This window comes from Apiotrichum porosum, assembly GCF_003942205.1.
Source record: "Apiotrichum porosum strain DSM 27194 chromosome Unknown scaffold_18, whole genome shotgun sequence".
Classification (NCBI taxonomy): Eukaryota; Fungi; Basidiomycota; class Tremellomycetes; order Trichosporonales; family Trichosporonaceae; genus Apiotrichum; species Apiotrichum porosum.
The window spans coordinates 62,851-78,998 of NW_021167125.1; the positions used below are offsets into that span (position 1 = coordinate 62,851).

The following is a 16,148-nucleotide window of genomic DNA, read 5'->3' on the forward strand; positions in this document are numbered from 1 at the left end:
CGCGCTTGCTTCAGGCACAGCACCCCCATGCAGCGTGTTGGCCATGAGGCTCCAGAACTCTGCCAGAGCCACGTAGGGGTTGTGAAACATGATGCATCATGCGAACGGCACGCAAACGGCATGGTAATGGAACTACTACAACGACAACACAGGCGTGCCGAGACTATATAGCACGGGGGACACGGTTTTTGGTTACACGGTCACACATAATATTGATGGGGAACTGATTCGGACAGACATGGGATGGATACTGGAGACGGAACGGGACGCTTGGATGGCGTTGTGGCGATGGGTACGGTACGTCCATTGCCTGGCACGTCAGTTCTCTCGATCGACTTCAAAAGAACTCACCCCCTGAGAGACACATGCGCTGCGGTGGTGGGTACGCTGACGTCCACCACGCCTGAGGAGTTCAGCACAAGGCGAATAATAAACAACTCACGTTCTTGGCGTGGTGCGGTGGTGGGTTGTTACATCCACCACGCCTGAGTGTCAGTAGGGATCCGTACGTTGTGTGGTGTACGTGTACTCGTGTCCAACTCACGACCAGGGGAGGGGGGTCCTGTACGGCGAGGCGCCGACAGGTTGGTAGTGGGCAGGTTACATCCACCACGCCTGGGGAATGTCAGTTGTCTCGTGGCCAGCCGAAGTTAACTCACGACCTGGGACATTTCGGGGTTCTTGGACATGAGCTTCTGGATCTGGTGGATGTCGACACGCTCGGCAAAGCGGCTCGAGGTGGCCTCGGACCTGCCCGAGGTGGACGGGGGCGGGGGCGGACGGGCGCCGCTGCGGCCACCCGACGTCTCAGAGGGGGTTATGGACATTTCGCCTCTCTGGACAATGAGGCGGGCCTTTTGGCAGACGAGGTCGGCCATGTAACACACGGGCACGAGGGAGACACTGCGGGTGCAGCGGGCAAAGCTGAAGCACAGGCCGTTGACGAGCCTTTGCAGCTGGTCCGGGGTGGTGGCGAGCTCGTCCAGCAGGCAGATGTAGTGGGTCGGGCGGGCGGTGCCAACGAGACCGGCGTGGGCCTGGAGGAAGAAGTCGAACGCGTACGGGTGCGTGATGGTGCGGTCAACGACGAGGCCGGCAGGGAGGTTGCCCGTGCGGTCCGTATCGCTGGGCTGCTGGCTGAAGAAGCGCGTGTTGTGGCGCTTGGCGCAGACACAGACGAGGATGCGCGGGCGGTAGCCCTGCTGGATGCGCGCACAGGCTTTGACGACAGCGTCGTGCTCGTACTGCAGAGCAGCGGCGTACTGGCCCTCCGAGACACCGTCACGGAAGATGAGGATGCGCTCTGGGTACTCGCCGTCGTTGTGCTTGGCAAAGATGCGGAGGTGCTCCTCGACCATGGTGCTGAGGTCGACAATGATCTCGCTGCGGCCCTCCTGGAGGCGGATCTGGGCCGAATACGCATCGCAGTCGGCGTTGTAGGTGGCGATCGAGCACGCAACAGTGGGCTCCTCCGAGTTGGGGCGAAAGGGGGGCTGCGAGTTAGTTTTGAAAGGATCTTGGCAACTCACGTGGCCGAGGTCGGCGCCGAGAATCATAGTCTTGCCCTTGACCATTCCGGGGAGCTCGCTGATGGGGACCTGGTGCGCGAGACCGCCGAGCTTGCTCTGGGCATGTTAGTTGGTTCCTCCAAGGAAAGTCCAACTCACGACCACCTTCATGGCGACGTTGTCGGTGTACGCATCAATGCCGCGCGGGTTCTTGATCTTGGCTGCCTGCATGCACTGGGTGGGGACGGGTGCTGAGGGTTAGTGGTTAGCTCAGATCGCATCTCAAACCCACCATTGAGCTCGGTGAAGGAGAGCTTCTTGATGGTCTCGTAAAGCCAAGCGTCCCTTGCAGTTAGCATGCGCAAACGGGCATCGTAACTCACTTGCCGGGAAGAATCACAACTATGAGCTGGGGCATCTCCTTGCTGACCTGGAAGGCGGCACGGGCTGCCTGCTGGAGCGCGGTGAGGAGGTTGTGCGGGTTACGAGGGTCCGTAGGCGCGATGCACGGCGGCTTGGGGTTCTCGATGGAGACGCCGAGGGCAGAGAGGCGCGTGCACAGGTAGCTGATGTAGCGCTGCATGTCGGCAATGTCGCAGTAGCGGTCAAACGAGACGACGGCCCAGTTACGGAGAGGGCGGTTGGCGTTGCGGATGAACTGGGCTGGTTAGAATACCGGAATTAGAACAACTACCAACCTGCTGGCCACGGAGGTTCCAGGAGCCGTCACGCGGCCTGGCGACGCGGCCGCGATAGTTGATGGCCGGCGGGTTGAGGACGCGAGCCTGGATCTCGACCATCTTGCTGTTGACCTGAGATGGGTGAGTTACGTGCTATGACGGGCGCTCTACCCACCTGGAGACCCCAGGCATCAATCTTGGGCTGCTTCTCGTACGCAAGCTCCTCGCGCCACGAGTTGATGGTCTTGGCACGCAGGTCCGGACGCATAGCGCTGACCTTGATCATCCTGCCGTCAGTTTGCAAGTACATGGGATGGGAACTCACGCAGCAGTCTGCTCAGCTGTAAGGTTTGTAGGCGGCAGTGAGTTGAAGTCGGCAAACCGGACGAACTCGAGGGGGATGTAGGCGCGCTTGCCGTACTGTTTGTCAGTTTGCATGCCTGCGACAACAACTCACCTGGATGCACGGAAGACGGGGCTTGGTAACTACACAGCCATAGTACTCGCCATAGTACGCGGCAACGCTGATGCGGCGCGACTCCTTGTCCTCGTTTCCCTCAATGACAAAGTAGAGGTCGGCAGCGGACTGGAGCGTGACCGAGATGACAGTGTGGAGTCGGGGGCTCTCGCGGTGAGTGACGGTGAACTGAGGTGGTTAGCAATGCAGCAACTTCACGCAGCTTACCCTGGCGCCACGAAGCTTCTTCTTGAGAATGGAGATCTGGCGCTCGTCGAGCTGGTCAAGTGAGGGCGGGGCAGGTCCACCACGCATGCCGCCGGCACCGCTGCCGAGGATCTGGGCCACAACGTGCAACGCAGGGCCGGACTGGAGGAAGGCCGAGAAGCCGAGGTCCAGGTTGAGGAGGGGCAGACCCGAGTTGGAGTAGCGGAAGGACCTGGGAGTTAGAATCCGCCACCACCAAAGGCACAACTCACTGAAGGAAGCCCTTGCAGACAACAGCACCCTGCGGAAGAGGCTGGGCGCCTTCGATGGTGTAAAACTTGTTGCCAGTGGCGCCGACCTGAGCGTACTTCTTGCTGGGCACGTCGCGGAGAAGGACGTTGGTGGCCATGAGACCTGGCGAGAGTTAGACCAAGCCGCCCACATGCGAAACTCACCAGTCAGACAGCTCTCCTCGGCGTGCGGGGTGGGGCGGCGCCGGTCGGCACGGCAAAACTCCATGACGGCCTCGAGGTCGACCTCGGCGACGAGCTTGAAGCTGATCCTGAAGCGGTGGTACTCGTCGTCCGAGCCCTCGCGGTTGGACGTGCGGGTGATGGACTTGTTCTGGTTGAGCGAGGTCGTGAGGATGCGCGTCTCGTCTGTGGTGTGAGCTCGTTTACTACAACGGATTTAACTCACTTCCAATGGGGAACTTGATAGGCGTGAAGCAGTTCTTGCGACCGTCAAACGCCGAGGCCGCGAGGGCGACGTTCCAGTCGGGCTCGTTGGTGTTGGACTCGTAATCGAGGATGAGCTGCTCCCAGACTGAGCGGAGGAGCGTGCGGGGCTTCTTCTGGTCGGTCAACTTGACGACGGGGTTGATGTCAATGTCGTAGTGGTAGATGATCTTGCCCCTGCCCCCCTTGGGCCGGACAGCAAAGTAGTTGGACAGGATGTTGATGGGGCGCCCGACCTCGGCGTAGCCAGGGCGAACGTAGAAGCTAGTGAGCTGCAGAGCCTCGAGCTTGTGGGCGAGGTTGATGGGGTCGCTGAGACCGGCGCTCGTGGCAGGGGTGGACGAGGTCGGGGGGTGAGAAATGTCCATGCCTGAAGAGACGGTGGCGGCAGAGTTGTGTTCCGGCTGAGGCGTGTGCGACTGCTCGCCCTCGCGCTGGTACGAGACGCGAGAGGAGCGCCCGTCAGAGCCGACAGCCTGGAACGAGCCGTCACGCGGTCCTGAGGATGGGGCAGGCGAGAAGCTCTGGAAGGCCTGCTCGCGCTGCTGGGAGTTGGGGTTGGCAGAGCCCTGGCGCTGGGGAGGAAGGTCGCGCGTGGCAGGGACGGGTGAGAAGGCGGCGGGAGGACGAGGAGTCTCACGCATGGGCGAGTAGGCATCTGCACGGTCGCGAGGGCCGGAACCTTCACGCTCATAGTGGGGAGAGTAGGCTGCCTCGCGGCCGCGTGGGTTGGGAGACATGGCCTCGCGCTCGCGCTGGACGGGGGTGTGGCTGTCACGCTCAGTGGCGGCGGCGGAGGGGACAGTCGAGTCGTAGTAGTTGTCGTCGCGCTCAGACGCGCTGGGCTGGTACGAGGACTGGCGGGGGTTGCCCGAGACAGTGCTGGGTGCGCGCTGGCTCGCGTCGGACGAGTAGAACGACTCGCCGTGCTCGTGCGAGCTGGGAGGGTACGCCGAGGCACGAGCCGTGCCGGCGAGAGACGTCGAGTCGTCACGGCCACGCGGCGGGTAGCCAATGCCGTGGTTGCGACCGCCATTGCCAGCTGCGGAGCTGGGGTCGGGGCTCAGAGCCGACTCGCGAGAGTACGCCGAGGGAGGCGGAATGTCGCGCTGGCCAAACCCGCCACGGTGAGACTGGGGAGGCTGGTCGCGGCGGTGGTCGCGCTCGTCACGGTTGTAGCTGCCACGCTGGCCGCGGTCGTAGCCGCCACGGGGAGGAGCGTCATAGTCGGTGGGAGGGCCGCGGGGTTCGCGCGAGGGCGAGGCAAAGTCGCGAGACGGCTCGCGGTTGTAGCCTTGGTCGGGGCGGTCGTAGCCCTGTTCGCCGCGGTCGTTGTACTGCGGGCGCTGGGGTTGTCAGTTCGTGAGTTCAGTGCTGCCCGAAAACTAACCTGCTGCCATCCGCCGCCGCCGCCGGGACCACTGGGGCCGCGATTGTACGACATCTGTGAGGCGTTAGGGAGGAGCGTTGCGGAATTGCGGAGATAGAGAAGGAAGACAGCAGTTGGGACGGGAACTGGATGCAGAGCGGTGGATGCGAGGAGAATGCCAAACCTCAACCACCCCACCACGCCCGTACACGAGGTGGTCGCGAGTCGCTTCCTCACACCCAAAGCTATGCACCAGCAACACCTCATGGCCACCATGCATCCCCACCCATGTCCCCACGCATTCCCATGCACAACCACGAAGGGGTAGCTATCGGGGCAAGTCGGAGGGAAGACATGGAGAGAAGACCCGGAGGGAAGGCGAGGAGGGAAGGCGGGGGAAGGCCAGGCCTATGCCTTGCTCGCCATCGCAACCCACTTGCTCGCCACCCTACTGCCTCTTCCTCGCTTCCAGAGCTAGTACCATGTCTAAGAACTGGAACCGTAGCTCGCGAGGCAAAGAGGTGGTAGGGTAGGGAGTACGGAACGTCGGTTTGGAAAGTGGAGAAAGTGTGGAACGAGGACGGACAGCAAGGAGGGAAGGTAGCGGACAGGCCGTACGTACAGTGGTCAACGAGGTGAGCTCAGACAGGTATTCTTGGGGAGGGGGGTGAGTTGTTAGTGGTAGTGGTACAGGGAGGTGTGGAGTGGGGTCGAGAGAATGTGGGGAGAGGAGGTGTGGGTGGGGATGAGAGATGAGAGGAGGTTGAAGAAGAGATGCTGGCGCGGTGTGGGTTTATAAACCGTCCCAGTGGCCAGTGGCCGGTCAGTGGTGAGCGGGCGGGCAGGCAGTCTGGCTGCACGCTGGTTGTGTAGCCTGGCACTGCAGGCCGTGCCATCCAAGTGTCTGGCTCTGTAGGAATTCGACCCTCCAGAGCAGAACGACGCCAGACCCCAGTCATGCAGGTCACCTGATGCGATGGCGGGCGACGTACAGTGCGTGCATGCACACACACCATACCCTGCACCGTGGCGTGATGGCCCGTTTGCTGCTGGCCTGCTGGACGCTTTCTCTGGCTGCTTCCTCCCGTGGGGCCGTGGACCCACTGCCGTGCAGCTGCTGCGTTTGGTGTAATCGTCAAAAGAGTAAACAGTAGAGTACAGGGATACATGTGTTGGTGCGGTGACTGTGCCGCGGGGGCCTTACAAAGTCTGCTGTCTGCTGTGCTCTCCTGTTGAACAAATGGTGCGTCAAAGGTCGTCAAGGTGGGGGTTCGGGCGCGCGAGGTGAAACCAAACGGAAATGAGAAAAAAAAAGGGTGGCAAAAGTTAAAACAAACAAAAGGGGGCAGACGTCGGGACGAGAGCGTGTGCTGTGCTGTGTGGAGGACTTCTGCCTCAGTGCGTTTTTGGGAGGGGCGTGGGTGTGTCGATACAGCCGTTCTCTAGCCTAGATTAGACTAGACGATACCGACGACGACGGTACACCGCAAGCTGCCCGACTCGGGGCCGTCGCCGGCCTCGCCGACCCAGCCGAGGATGGCGTCGGCGTCGTCTTGCGGGATGGGGATGAATTCCTCGGTGCGCAAGGCCGCCGACTTCCAGCCCCACGACTGGGCCGGGGCAAAGTCGTCGGGACCGGAGCCAAAGCAGATGAGCGCGGTGCCGAGCGCAGACGTGCATGTGATGGAGAAGTAGACGCGCGAGACCTCGCGCGGGTCGAGGTAACTGCTGCCTCCTTCGTGGGGCAGTTTCTTCTCGCCGCCGCCGTCGATGTCGGGCAGGCCCTCGATGTGCGGGCCCGGAGAGCCCACGACGGGCGGCGAGGCGGAGAAGGTGCGCGAGAGGGTCTCGCCCACGGGCGGCGAGGTGGGGATGGAAGACGAGCGCGTGACGGGCTCAAAGGGGACCGAGCCTGAGCGGGTGGCGCGGACAGTGGGCGATTCGTCGCCGTGCGCCCAAGGATGGAGTCGCACAGGCGGAAAGGGCAGTTTGGGGTCTTGGCGACTAAGGTAGATACCCAGCTGGTTTTTGGGCTTTTTGCGAATGGTGGAAATGTACACTTGGTAGTAGCTGCCGGCGTAAAAGTGGGTGGCAGACCACAGCCTGTCCCTTTCGGGAAGCTGGTCGACGCCCCAGAACTCGCACGAGAACCGGTACGGCTCGACCTTGCTCCACTTTTCCTCTTTGACCTTGCCAAGACCAGGGAGCGCAATGTGTGTGTTTCCCCCTTCCTCGCGGAACTTTGCGTCAATCTCGATTCCGCGTCGGGCGCCGCTCTTGATGCCAAAGAGCGTCTTCTCGCCCTGCGGCTGGGTGCGGGTTTTACCCATGACCGCGGCCTTGTCGCCGTTGCCCCACTCGGGACCCATGTCGGGCATGCCCAGAATCTCTGGCACAGTGGATGAGGTAGACGAAGGGTCGACAAAGAGCATGTTCCTCGCGCCAATGTGGTGCGTGTCGTCGGAATGGACGGGGTGGTACAGTCCGTCGCCGATGCCTGGGTGCTGGTACCCCATGGACGAGAGGGAGAGCGAGGAAAAGGACACGGACGACTGGGTGTCAAAGCTGCCTGGCGACGCCATGCGGGAGCGCCCGGCACGGCGACGTGCATACATTGCGCTAATCTCGGCACTGGACTGCGTGAGGCCGAGCTCTCGAGCAGGTGCCGAGGGAGTGACGCGCTCATGGGTGATGCGGTTCTTGAGGTCGGCAGTCGACCAGTGGGCGGCCTGCAGCACGGTGAGCGGGGCGTAGGGGAGTGTTGTGTGGGGGTCAATGTCGCTGGAAATGGCCGACAGGTCGTCAAACGTCATGGGCGTATAGTAGATGCCGTCGGCAAAGACCTTGGACAGCTCGCGCTCGTCTTCGTCCCAGCCGTCAATGTCGTCCTGGGTGACGACCGAGCTCGACGGGTCACGGCCATCTTCCTCCATGAGCGAGGTCCAGCCCGCACGCCGAAAGTCGAGGACACGGCGAGCCATTCGGTACCTCTCAATCTCGTTGGGGACAAACAGCGCATCGCTCGAGAGCACCGCAGCGGCAAGGTTGGCTGGAATGCCGCCTTGGCCCCATACGGGGGGCAGGTCGCGGTGACCGGGAAGCGCCTGCGGGACTGCAGCTTCAACGTTGAACACGTCCAGGCCGTAGCGTGAAAGCCAGCAGACACACGCCTCGCCAATCTTGTTGCCAACAAAGCCGTAAAAGTGCGGCACGGCGGGCAAGATGCTCGCATCCGACTCATCGACGACGCTCAGCGAGTGCGTGTCGTTGGGCCGGACGGTAGAACTCGACTTGACCGAGACGGACCGCGAGATGCTCTCGTAGTTGGGCGCGATGGCCACCGACTCGCCACCGACCTTGACAACATAGTCTGAGGCGGCCGAGTCGGTCGACAGGCGTGGTGTGGGCGAGGGAGCGGGGATATCTGGCAGCTCGCTGTCACAGTCGCTGACCCACTCGTCCGAGTCGGTGTGTGAGGCAAAGCCCGAGTGGATGGTCCGCGCCACTTTTTCCATGCCACGGGCGCCCTCGTCGTCCTGCGAGTCCCATTCTTCCTCGCCGATGCCGTTGCCGATGGCGAATCCAATGTACCGCGTGACGGTCGTCGGGCCGACTGTGCGGAGGACAATGGCCAGCACCTCCTGCAGGAGATACTGGTGGCCAAGGTAGGTGGCGGTGGCGAGGAGGGACAACAGCAGGCGAGGGGTCACCAGGTGGGTGTTGATGGGCACGCTCTGGTACGCCTTTTGCAGAGTCGGGAATCCAGCAGTGGTGGTGGGGAACGATGGGGTGAGAGGGTAGGCCCATGTGGGGAGAAGCGAGACTGGAAAGTGAAGCTGCGGGTACGGCGAGTACAGCCTTGACAAGCAGATTCTGGGTGTGTGGGTTAGGTTTCCTCAAGGACAAGGGTGGAGTTTGCCGCCACTCACTCGAATGCTGCTCGCGTGATGTTGGGGTCATCAAACGTGAGCTCAATGTCCTCGCCTGTCCAGTCGTCATCGCCACCCTCGGTGGCGCGCGCCTTGCCCTTGGGGCTTCGACGGACAGGGGCCATTTCTGAGAATCCACCCAAGAACAACGAGTGGAAGAAGCCTGCGATATCTTGGTCAGCCAGCCACACTTGGCAACAACTGCGGAAGGCGCGGGGCGCCACGCGTACCGGTTTGGACGAGGACCATCTTGTGCACAAGCCATCCAACCCCCCACTTGCGAACCCAGATGCGCACGTCGGCGCACGCGCCCGTCTTGAGCGAGCGATGGAGGTGCTCGACGAGTGCGCCAGGTGGTGGCGGCGGAGAGACTGGCACGGTCGGGGGAAGAAGCCCCGGTGGGTTGGATGGCTTCTTGACGGACGTCGGCTTCGCGACCACCGCCGCCGGCGCCGTAGCTGGAGTGGTGGCCGGCGGGCGGTCATATGTCGCTGTTGTTGTTGAAGTACGTGCGTTGTTGGGCGGGCTTCCTGCCGCCAGGGACACGGTGGAGACGCCTGCTAGCGCATTGACAGGCATGACTTGAGGGGTGGGTGTTGCTGGACGGGATGCAGGCTGGAAGCCTTCTTGTCTGTGGACGGCTGTCACTGCGACACTTGAAGTAGCAGCGCGGGGCCGAGTGGGACGAGGCGTCTCGAGGCCCAAGGGGGATGGGTGGGTAGGGGATGCCGAGTGAGCCAAGCGTGCGCCCGGTGGTGGTAGTGGTAGTGGTGATACCAATGTGTCTGCTCCTGTTGTGCTGCTACTGCTGCTGGGCGTGTGAAAGGGGAACGAGGATGTTGACGCCATGGCCTCGAGTGACGCAAAGGGAGGCGAGATGCGAGGAGACCCGAGTGGAGAGGGACCCCTGGAGGTTTCTGCACTCGACGTTGCTTGGCGTACGGGGAGGTCTGGGAAGGGGAGTACTTTGGGCTGTGGTAGATGTGTTCTGGATGACGAGCCGAGCCGTGATGGCGAGTAGAGCCTAGAGGGCGTGGACGACCGTGACGTTGGATGGGACATTGGACAAAGGAGGGAGGAATGTCCGACACCCCTGAACGGTTAATGCGGGTGTGGGTGGCCAGACGCCGAAGAGTGTGTGTTTGTGTGGGAGGTGCGACAAGTGTGTGAGTCAAATGATGTTGGATGTCAAACAGAAAAGAGAGGTCGTGTGAGACGGACAGAGACGCCGATGGAATGTCGATGCCAGAGAGGTGGAGGGGGTAAACACAAAGGGAGACAAAGAAGGGGTGAGACGACCACTTCTTGGTGGGCGGTGGGCTCCTGGGTGGCGGCAGCGGCGGCGGCGGCGGCGGGTTGCTGCGGGTTGCACATGGACCGAGAATGAGAGGCGTTTTTCCTTCCAGCTTTGGATCTGCCCACCAGCTGCCAGGACGAACTGCGGGGTTGTGCCTCCTGTGCTTCCTGGGATCCTGGGATCTTGGCAGGGAACAACAGCAGAAGCAGTACAAAATGGCAACTAAAAGGGCCAAATGTTCCCGGCTCTCTCTCTATTACAACAATAGGCCAATGCGTCTCTTGTTGTGAGACCTCCCGAGAGACACTGCTGTATATGCCTCCTGCAGTCGGTTGTGTGTCGGAAAGGAAGAGGGCAATTGCAACGAAGATCAGTTCTGGTCAAAGTGGGGAAAAACAAGGCCTCAGCGGTCCCAAAAGAATGCACATTGCAGCCGGTCGGCCGTCGGGCCCCGAATGGATATATGAGGGAAATGGGTTGACGACGTTCGAGAGGAGGGTTTCGGTGGACAATGCACTTCTCATCTTGGATATCCTCGGCTGCGCGGGTAACTGGGACGCGTGTAGCCCGGCATAGACGACAGGAAGGAGACCGTCGGAACGAAACCGGGTTACAGTATGCTCTCGGTAGGTGTTAATAGTGCCAATGTGCGACGCTTTGCTCTAAAGATACATTCGGTATGCGATCTGCTGGGATCTGGGATATGGGACCAGGCATGGGCGAGACCGACCAGCCGCCAGTGGGAGAGACTTGCACAAATAATATACATATGTAGATGCAGAGCCAACACCAGAGATCGCGAAGAGGTGCTGGAGCACGCGTTGCGCACCCCCCCCCCCCCCCCCCCCCCCCCCCCCCCCCCCCCCCCGGGTGGAGGGTCTCAGGGTGCGGCATACTTGCGAGAGGAGGTCTGCTCCCAGAATGTCTGGGTCGTGGCACCCATTTCTGCTGGTGCGATCGCCAGTTGATGGAATGGTCGGTGCTGCGCGAACCGGGTGCCCTTTGTCGCAAAGCTCTTGACGATGCGCTCGCGGTGGTTGCTAATGCCGTCCGAGATGGCGCGGATCTTGGCATGATCGAGGTGCTGGCGTCCTGCGCCGAGGTCTGGGAACCTCTGCTGGCAGAAGCCATTGCCGGGCACATTGCTGTGCGAGTGCGCGAAGGCAGCGGCTGTCGACTCCGCCCTCGGCAATCCCATCTCAACGGGCAGCAGTTCTCGATATGCAATATCGAGGCGCTGGACCTCGAGAGCTGGGTCGTCTTGCGCAATGTCGATTACCTTGTTCAGTACGTCTCGGTTCTGAGCACCGAAGAGAACCGTCATCTGGTTCAGGCCGTCGGTCTTGCACCGACGGATGATGTGCTCCGCGTCGGTGCTTGTGAATTCCTTGAGGCCTCGGTTGAGGACTTTGCGCGTCAGCTCGTTGAGTGCGTCGCCCTTTACCCGAGCTGGCTGGCGGTTGAGAGCTTGATGGCCAGGTAATTGTAGACACTGATCGGCATGTCGAGGTCGAAGCCTGTACGCAGAATGACCTGGGTGCCTTGCTTTTGCTGCGACAAGGCAACGGTGGTGTCCTGGAGTGGAGGCCAGTGCAGGATGAGTACCACCCTCGCCTCGTCTGGGTTTCCATCGGCCGGTTGATACCGAGCCAGTAGATCGGACAGCTTGAGGTGGGGAAAATGACTAGTCGCCCAGCTCTCAATGCTGTCGCGCATCTCGTCGTTGAAAGTTGACAACGTCGAAATTGTTGTCGGTGTGTTGGTCGTTGAAGATGTGTGCCAAAGTGGCTCCCCGTGGGGACACCCCTGCAGCCGAGAGACATTGAGATTAAGAGATGACGAATCGGGCCGTCATTGAACGGGTCTTTTTGGCAGGGGGAAGGCAACATTACGTAATAACAGCGTTAACGTGGATATACTTCCGTCAGGCGTCATACTCACCCGTGCCCCTGCCGTGCCACACCGCGGCATTATTATTTATTTTGAAAGACGCCGGGGTGATTTTTGGGTGCGGGCGGTGTGCGTGGTGCGGTGGGTGCGCACGCTGGCTGGCTGACTGGCTGGCGCTGCGCCATTTGGGTGCGAGAATGGGCGCGAGCGTCGACGAGGGGGCGAGGCGTTTGTTCCACGCATCCACTACTTTATCTTCCTCTCATCTCTCACTTCCTACCTCCCCCCTCAATCTATTAATTTAATCAAAATGGTTGACGCCAAGGAGCTTGAGCAGCACCTCTCGACCCGCGCCTACATCGACGGGTAAGTCTCACTCCCCAACGTTCCCTCCTTCCTGTCGTGTCTTGTCTCGGCCGTCCTCCGTGTCAAACTTTCACCACCCGCCGAGCAAAAGAGAACGTTTGTTCTCTTTTTCCTCCCCCCTCCCAACATCCTTCTCCCACCACCTCCCCCTCCCCATCACCCTGATGAACCTTGTTTTGGTCCGTGTTTCCGAGCGTAGAGGATTAAGACCCCTCGCCATAAGCATTGAAGATAAACCCCTTTTCCAAACTATCTGATCCCATTTCCTTCTCTTTGAGATTTTCTTTCACAAAAAACACCCACACACAAACACGGATAGAAAGAATGGCATTGCTGACACGCAATATAGCTACGCCCCGTCGTCGGCCGACGTCGCCGTCTTTGAGGCCCTCAAGCTCTCGGAGCTCGAGGCCTTCCCCCACACCGCCCGCTGGTACAAGCACATTGCTTCGTACGCCGGTGAGACCTCGAAGCTCCCCGCCGGCACCTCGCCCTTCGCCGGTGTCTCGGTTGCCGCCAAGGCCGCCGCCCCCGCCGCCGCCGAGGAGGAGGACGACGAGGACATTGACCTCTTCGGTGAGGACGAGGAGGAGGACGCCGAGGCCGAGCGCGTCAAGCAGGAGCGTGTTGCCGCCTACACCGCCGCCAAGAAGGCCAAGGAGGACGAGAAGATCGCCGCCGGCAAGACCCTTGCCGTCGCCAAGTCGGTCGTCACCCTCCAGGTTAAGCCTTGGGACGACGAGACCGACATGGCCGCCCTCGAGACCTGCGTCCGTGCCATTGAGGTTGACGGCCTCGTCTGGGGTGCTTCCAAGCTCGTCCCCGTCGGCTACGGCATCAAGATGCTCCAGATCACCCTCGTTATCGAGGACGCCAAGGTCTCGCTCGACGAGCTCCAGGAGACCATCGCCGAGGACGGCGAGGGTGAGTACCACCAGCTGTGCTGGTCTTGCAGAGCTGTAGCTGACAATCTCCTCAGAGTGGGTCCAGTCCACCGACGTTGCCGCCATGCAGAAGCTCTAAGAAGCTTCTTTGGAGGCGTTAGTTGTGCTATAGTTTGGAGCGATGCAGCAAATATGCACGTTCGCACCATTTATGATATGAACGAAGACGATTGGTCGTCTTACGAACCCCACCACACCACATTTTTCATTTCCAGGGTTGCAACTGCGGCCCTCGCTGCCCTTGAAAACTGAACCTGGCTGCTTTTTATTTTCCTTCCAGCGACTTCTTTCTGCACAGGAATCGCTCTTGCGCGGCCGCATGGACATGGACAGCGCTGCTTGGAGCGCGTCGTCCTCTTGGGAGCGGGCTGGCGGTGCCGAAAGACCAGTGGAGGTGCGTGCGGAACCGCGACGATGGAGACTGTTCAGTTAGGCTGGAACAGCTCCACCTCTCTGGGCCACATCGCTCGCCCAGCCATATTCTGCATCGATGCCATACGTGTACATTATACATGCTGCGGTTAGGCATGCTGCAGCCGGTACTGTCTCTTTGTCGCTGCTCACAGCAGACACAGGATCGTTGTAAAGGCTGTCATCGCTGGATCGCTGGGTCTCGAGCAACGACAAAAACAAATATATCTGCTTACGTAACCATTTCTACACCCATCGTCCAGGTCCAGAATGCTCAACTATGTAACCGATCACAGTCGTCATCATCCAACAACCCAGCACCCAACAACAGCACCTCCAGTCCTTCCACGATGGCAGCCCCCCTCGTGACCCAGCTAGTCACGCTGGTGGGCCAGGCGTACGCGACACGCATGGGCGGAAACCTTGTCCAGTCGGTACCCCTGGGACCCGAACACCCGTTCTGGATCCCATTACAAGGCGCTCTGCAGTCGGTAAGTCGCGGCTGGCTCCTCTGGCTGCTGGCGTAGTCCTGTAGAGAGCAACTCAGCAGTCCCAAGTAGACAAACAAGTGCTCCTTATACTCACACATACGCTCCAGTTCTCAGACTCGGACCTCGCTTCCGCCTCGCTCGCCCAACACGTCTCCTTTGTGCCGGCCTCGGACCGCGACGGCCTCGCGGCGCTCCTCTCCGCGGCGCTCAACAACGTCAAGCAGAGCAGTACCCAGCACACTCCGACTCCCGAAGCGGCGTATGCGTGCTTCAAGGCCATGCTGGGCGTGCATGCCGAGCTGCACAAGCTGTACGCCAGCCAGGGCGGTGACGGCGGCTACAAGAATGCGTTTCTGAATGGCATGGTGGTGGCCGTGTGTCGGCACCTCGTGGGGCTCAGTGCAGTTGTGAGTGCTCCCTCTACTCCCTCTTTTTCATTGCCCTCTCCCTTGTATCTTTGTCCCTCAGCTAGCTCTGCCTCCAGATGAGCTGACACCACATCACAGGCAGCGTCCCTCTCCACCCTCCCGATTCGCGAGCAGGCCTCGCCCCGAGGCATCAAGGACGCGACGCGCCAGGCGATCGAAAAGTCGCTGCAGGTTTCGGCGTGCCATATGGCCGACGGCGAGTGGCATGCCGAGGTGAACAAACCCGAGAGCGTGGGCGATATCATGTGGCAGCTGGCCAACATCCTCTGGAGGCTATATGCGCAGGTGAGTGGTGGCAGTTTCTGCGGCCGAGGTGCTGGAGTGAACTGTTGGCTGTGGGGGTCGTCTTTGCACGTCGTTCAGCCATGGGCCTTGCTAGCGACTCATTTCACCCATACCCGACTGGTACCGGAACTGACACTGCCCAGCGTAAACTCCACACACAAGCGACCGACCTGTCCAAGATCTTTGCCGGCATTCAGCCGCCCGAGGGCAAACGCCTCGCTGCCCGCGGCCACTGTATCCCCCTCACAGCGGTAGCCGAGAGCTATTACTGGCGCGGCCGGATCGGTGTTGTGTTGCTCGAAATGCGCATGGCGCATCGGTGGTTGGAGAAGGCGTGGGACATGTGCCCCGAGGAGGCGTGGCAGCAGCGCCGGTGAGTAGCTGTTGTTCTGACGGCGGAGTCTCAGCTGCCCCCATGGGCTGCCTAGATAGCTTACTTTTGAGCTCCAAAGCTAACGTTCCAGGGCAATCCTCATCCGCCTCATCCCCGTCTCGCTCCTCCTCGGCAAACTGCCCCACAGCTCTGTCTTGCAGCACTACTCGCTCGAGGCCGAATTCACGCCCTTCATCCAAGCCTTCAAGACCGGCAACGTCCCGCAGTGGCGCCGTCTCCTCTCTGAACGCCAGGAATGGCTGCGTGCAAGAAGTATCTGGCTGATATGGTTTGAGCGTGGCGAGATCCTCGTGTGGCGCAACTTGTTCCGAAAAGCGTGAGCACAAGTCCTAATGGATCGATCACAGAACTGACGAGTTCCAGTCTTGCAATCTACTACCAGACCCCCGGCGCGACCAAGCACCGCGCGCCCACCTGGGTCTTCCTCGCTGCCGCCCAACGCGCGTTTGCAGGGTCGGGCGAGCTGGAAGACGGCACGCTCGCGCTGGAAGACATCGTCTGCACCATTGCCAGCCTCATTGACCAGGTGAGCTGTTTTTCTTTTAGATGAAACATACAGCTGACGCGTTAATCCTCCCAGGGCCTGATCATGGGTATCCTGACCTACTCGCAGCGCCAGATGGTGCTCAAGCCCAGTCTGGACGGGTTTGGCGGCTTCCCGCGTGTGAGCCAGGTGGTTCCGCGGCGAGTCGACGCCGTCGCATAGAGTAAGCGTGTTTGTTAGAGGTAGTCCTTTTTTGTTTGTAACAGTAGAG

The 16,148-nt window shown here is 60.8% G+C and overlaps 5 protein-coding genes across 5 annotated transcripts; 2 read left to right on the forward strand and 3 right to left on the reverse strand.

The window, feature by feature from the left end:
• Positions 1 to 600: 600 nt before the first annotated feature.
• On the reverse strand, positions 601 to 5,033 carry EHS24_003673 (uncharacterized protein; the record flags this gene model as incomplete). The annotated part of the gene is made up of 14 exons (XM_028619328.1): positions 601 to 615; positions 660 to 1,625; positions 1,668 to 1,759; positions 1,801 to 1,853; positions 1,892 to 2,166; positions 2,207 to 2,320; positions 2,364 to 2,475; positions 2,514 to 2,608; positions 2,646 to 2,834; positions 2,874 to 3,084; positions 3,125 to 3,266; positions 3,308 to 3,511; positions 3,552 to 4,935; positions 4,980 to 5,033. The coding sequence occupies 14 exons, from the start codon at positions 5,031 to 5,033 to the stop codon at positions 601 to 603; spliced, it is 3,906 nt and encodes a 1,301-aa protein (XP_028472197.1).
• A 1,382-nt stretch (positions 5,034 to 6,415) lies between these two features.
• EHS24_003674 (uncharacterized protein) lies at positions 6,416 to 9,466 on the reverse strand (the record flags this gene model as incomplete). The annotated part of the gene is made up of 3 exons (XM_028619329.1): positions 6,416 to 8,831; positions 8,888 to 9,050; positions 9,118 to 9,466. The coding sequence occupies 3 exons, from the start codon at positions 9,464 to 9,466 to the stop codon at positions 6,416 to 6,418; spliced, it is 2,928 nt and encodes a 975-aa protein (XP_028472198.1).
• A 1,598-nt stretch (positions 9,467 to 11,064) lies between these two features.
• EHS24_003675 (uncharacterized protein) lies at positions 11,065 to 12,155 on the reverse strand (the record flags this gene model as incomplete). The annotated part of the gene is made up of 2 exons (XM_028619330.1): positions 11,065 to 11,868; positions 12,126 to 12,155. The coding sequence occupies 2 exons, from the start codon at positions 12,153 to 12,155 to the stop codon at positions 11,065 to 11,067; spliced, it is 834 nt and encodes a 277-aa protein (XP_028472199.1).
• A 229-nt stretch (positions 12,156 to 12,384) lies between these two features.
• Positions 12,385 to 13,463, forward strand: EFB1 (Translation elongation factor 1 beta; the record flags this gene model as incomplete). The annotated part of the gene is made up of 3 exons (XM_028619331.1): positions 12,385 to 12,440; positions 12,790 to 13,364; positions 13,420 to 13,463. 3 exons carry the CDS (start codon positions 12,385 to 12,387, stop codon positions 13,461 to 13,463), a joined length of 675 nt encoding a protein of 224 aa, XP_028472200.1.
• Positions 13,464 to 14,145: 682 nt separating this feature from the next.
• On the forward strand, positions 14,146 to 16,099 carry EHS24_003677 (uncharacterized protein; the record flags this gene model as incomplete). Its single annotated transcript, XM_028619332.1, has 7 exons — positions 14,146 to 14,286; positions 14,394 to 14,693; positions 14,793 to 14,999; positions 15,143 to 15,372; positions 15,464 to 15,709; positions 15,757 to 15,919; positions 15,974 to 16,099. 7 exons carry the CDS (start codon positions 14,146 to 14,148, stop codon positions 16,097 to 16,099), a joined length of 1,413 nt encoding a protein of 470 aa, XP_028472201.1.
• Between the last annotated feature and the right edge of the window lie 49 nt (positions 16,100 to 16,148).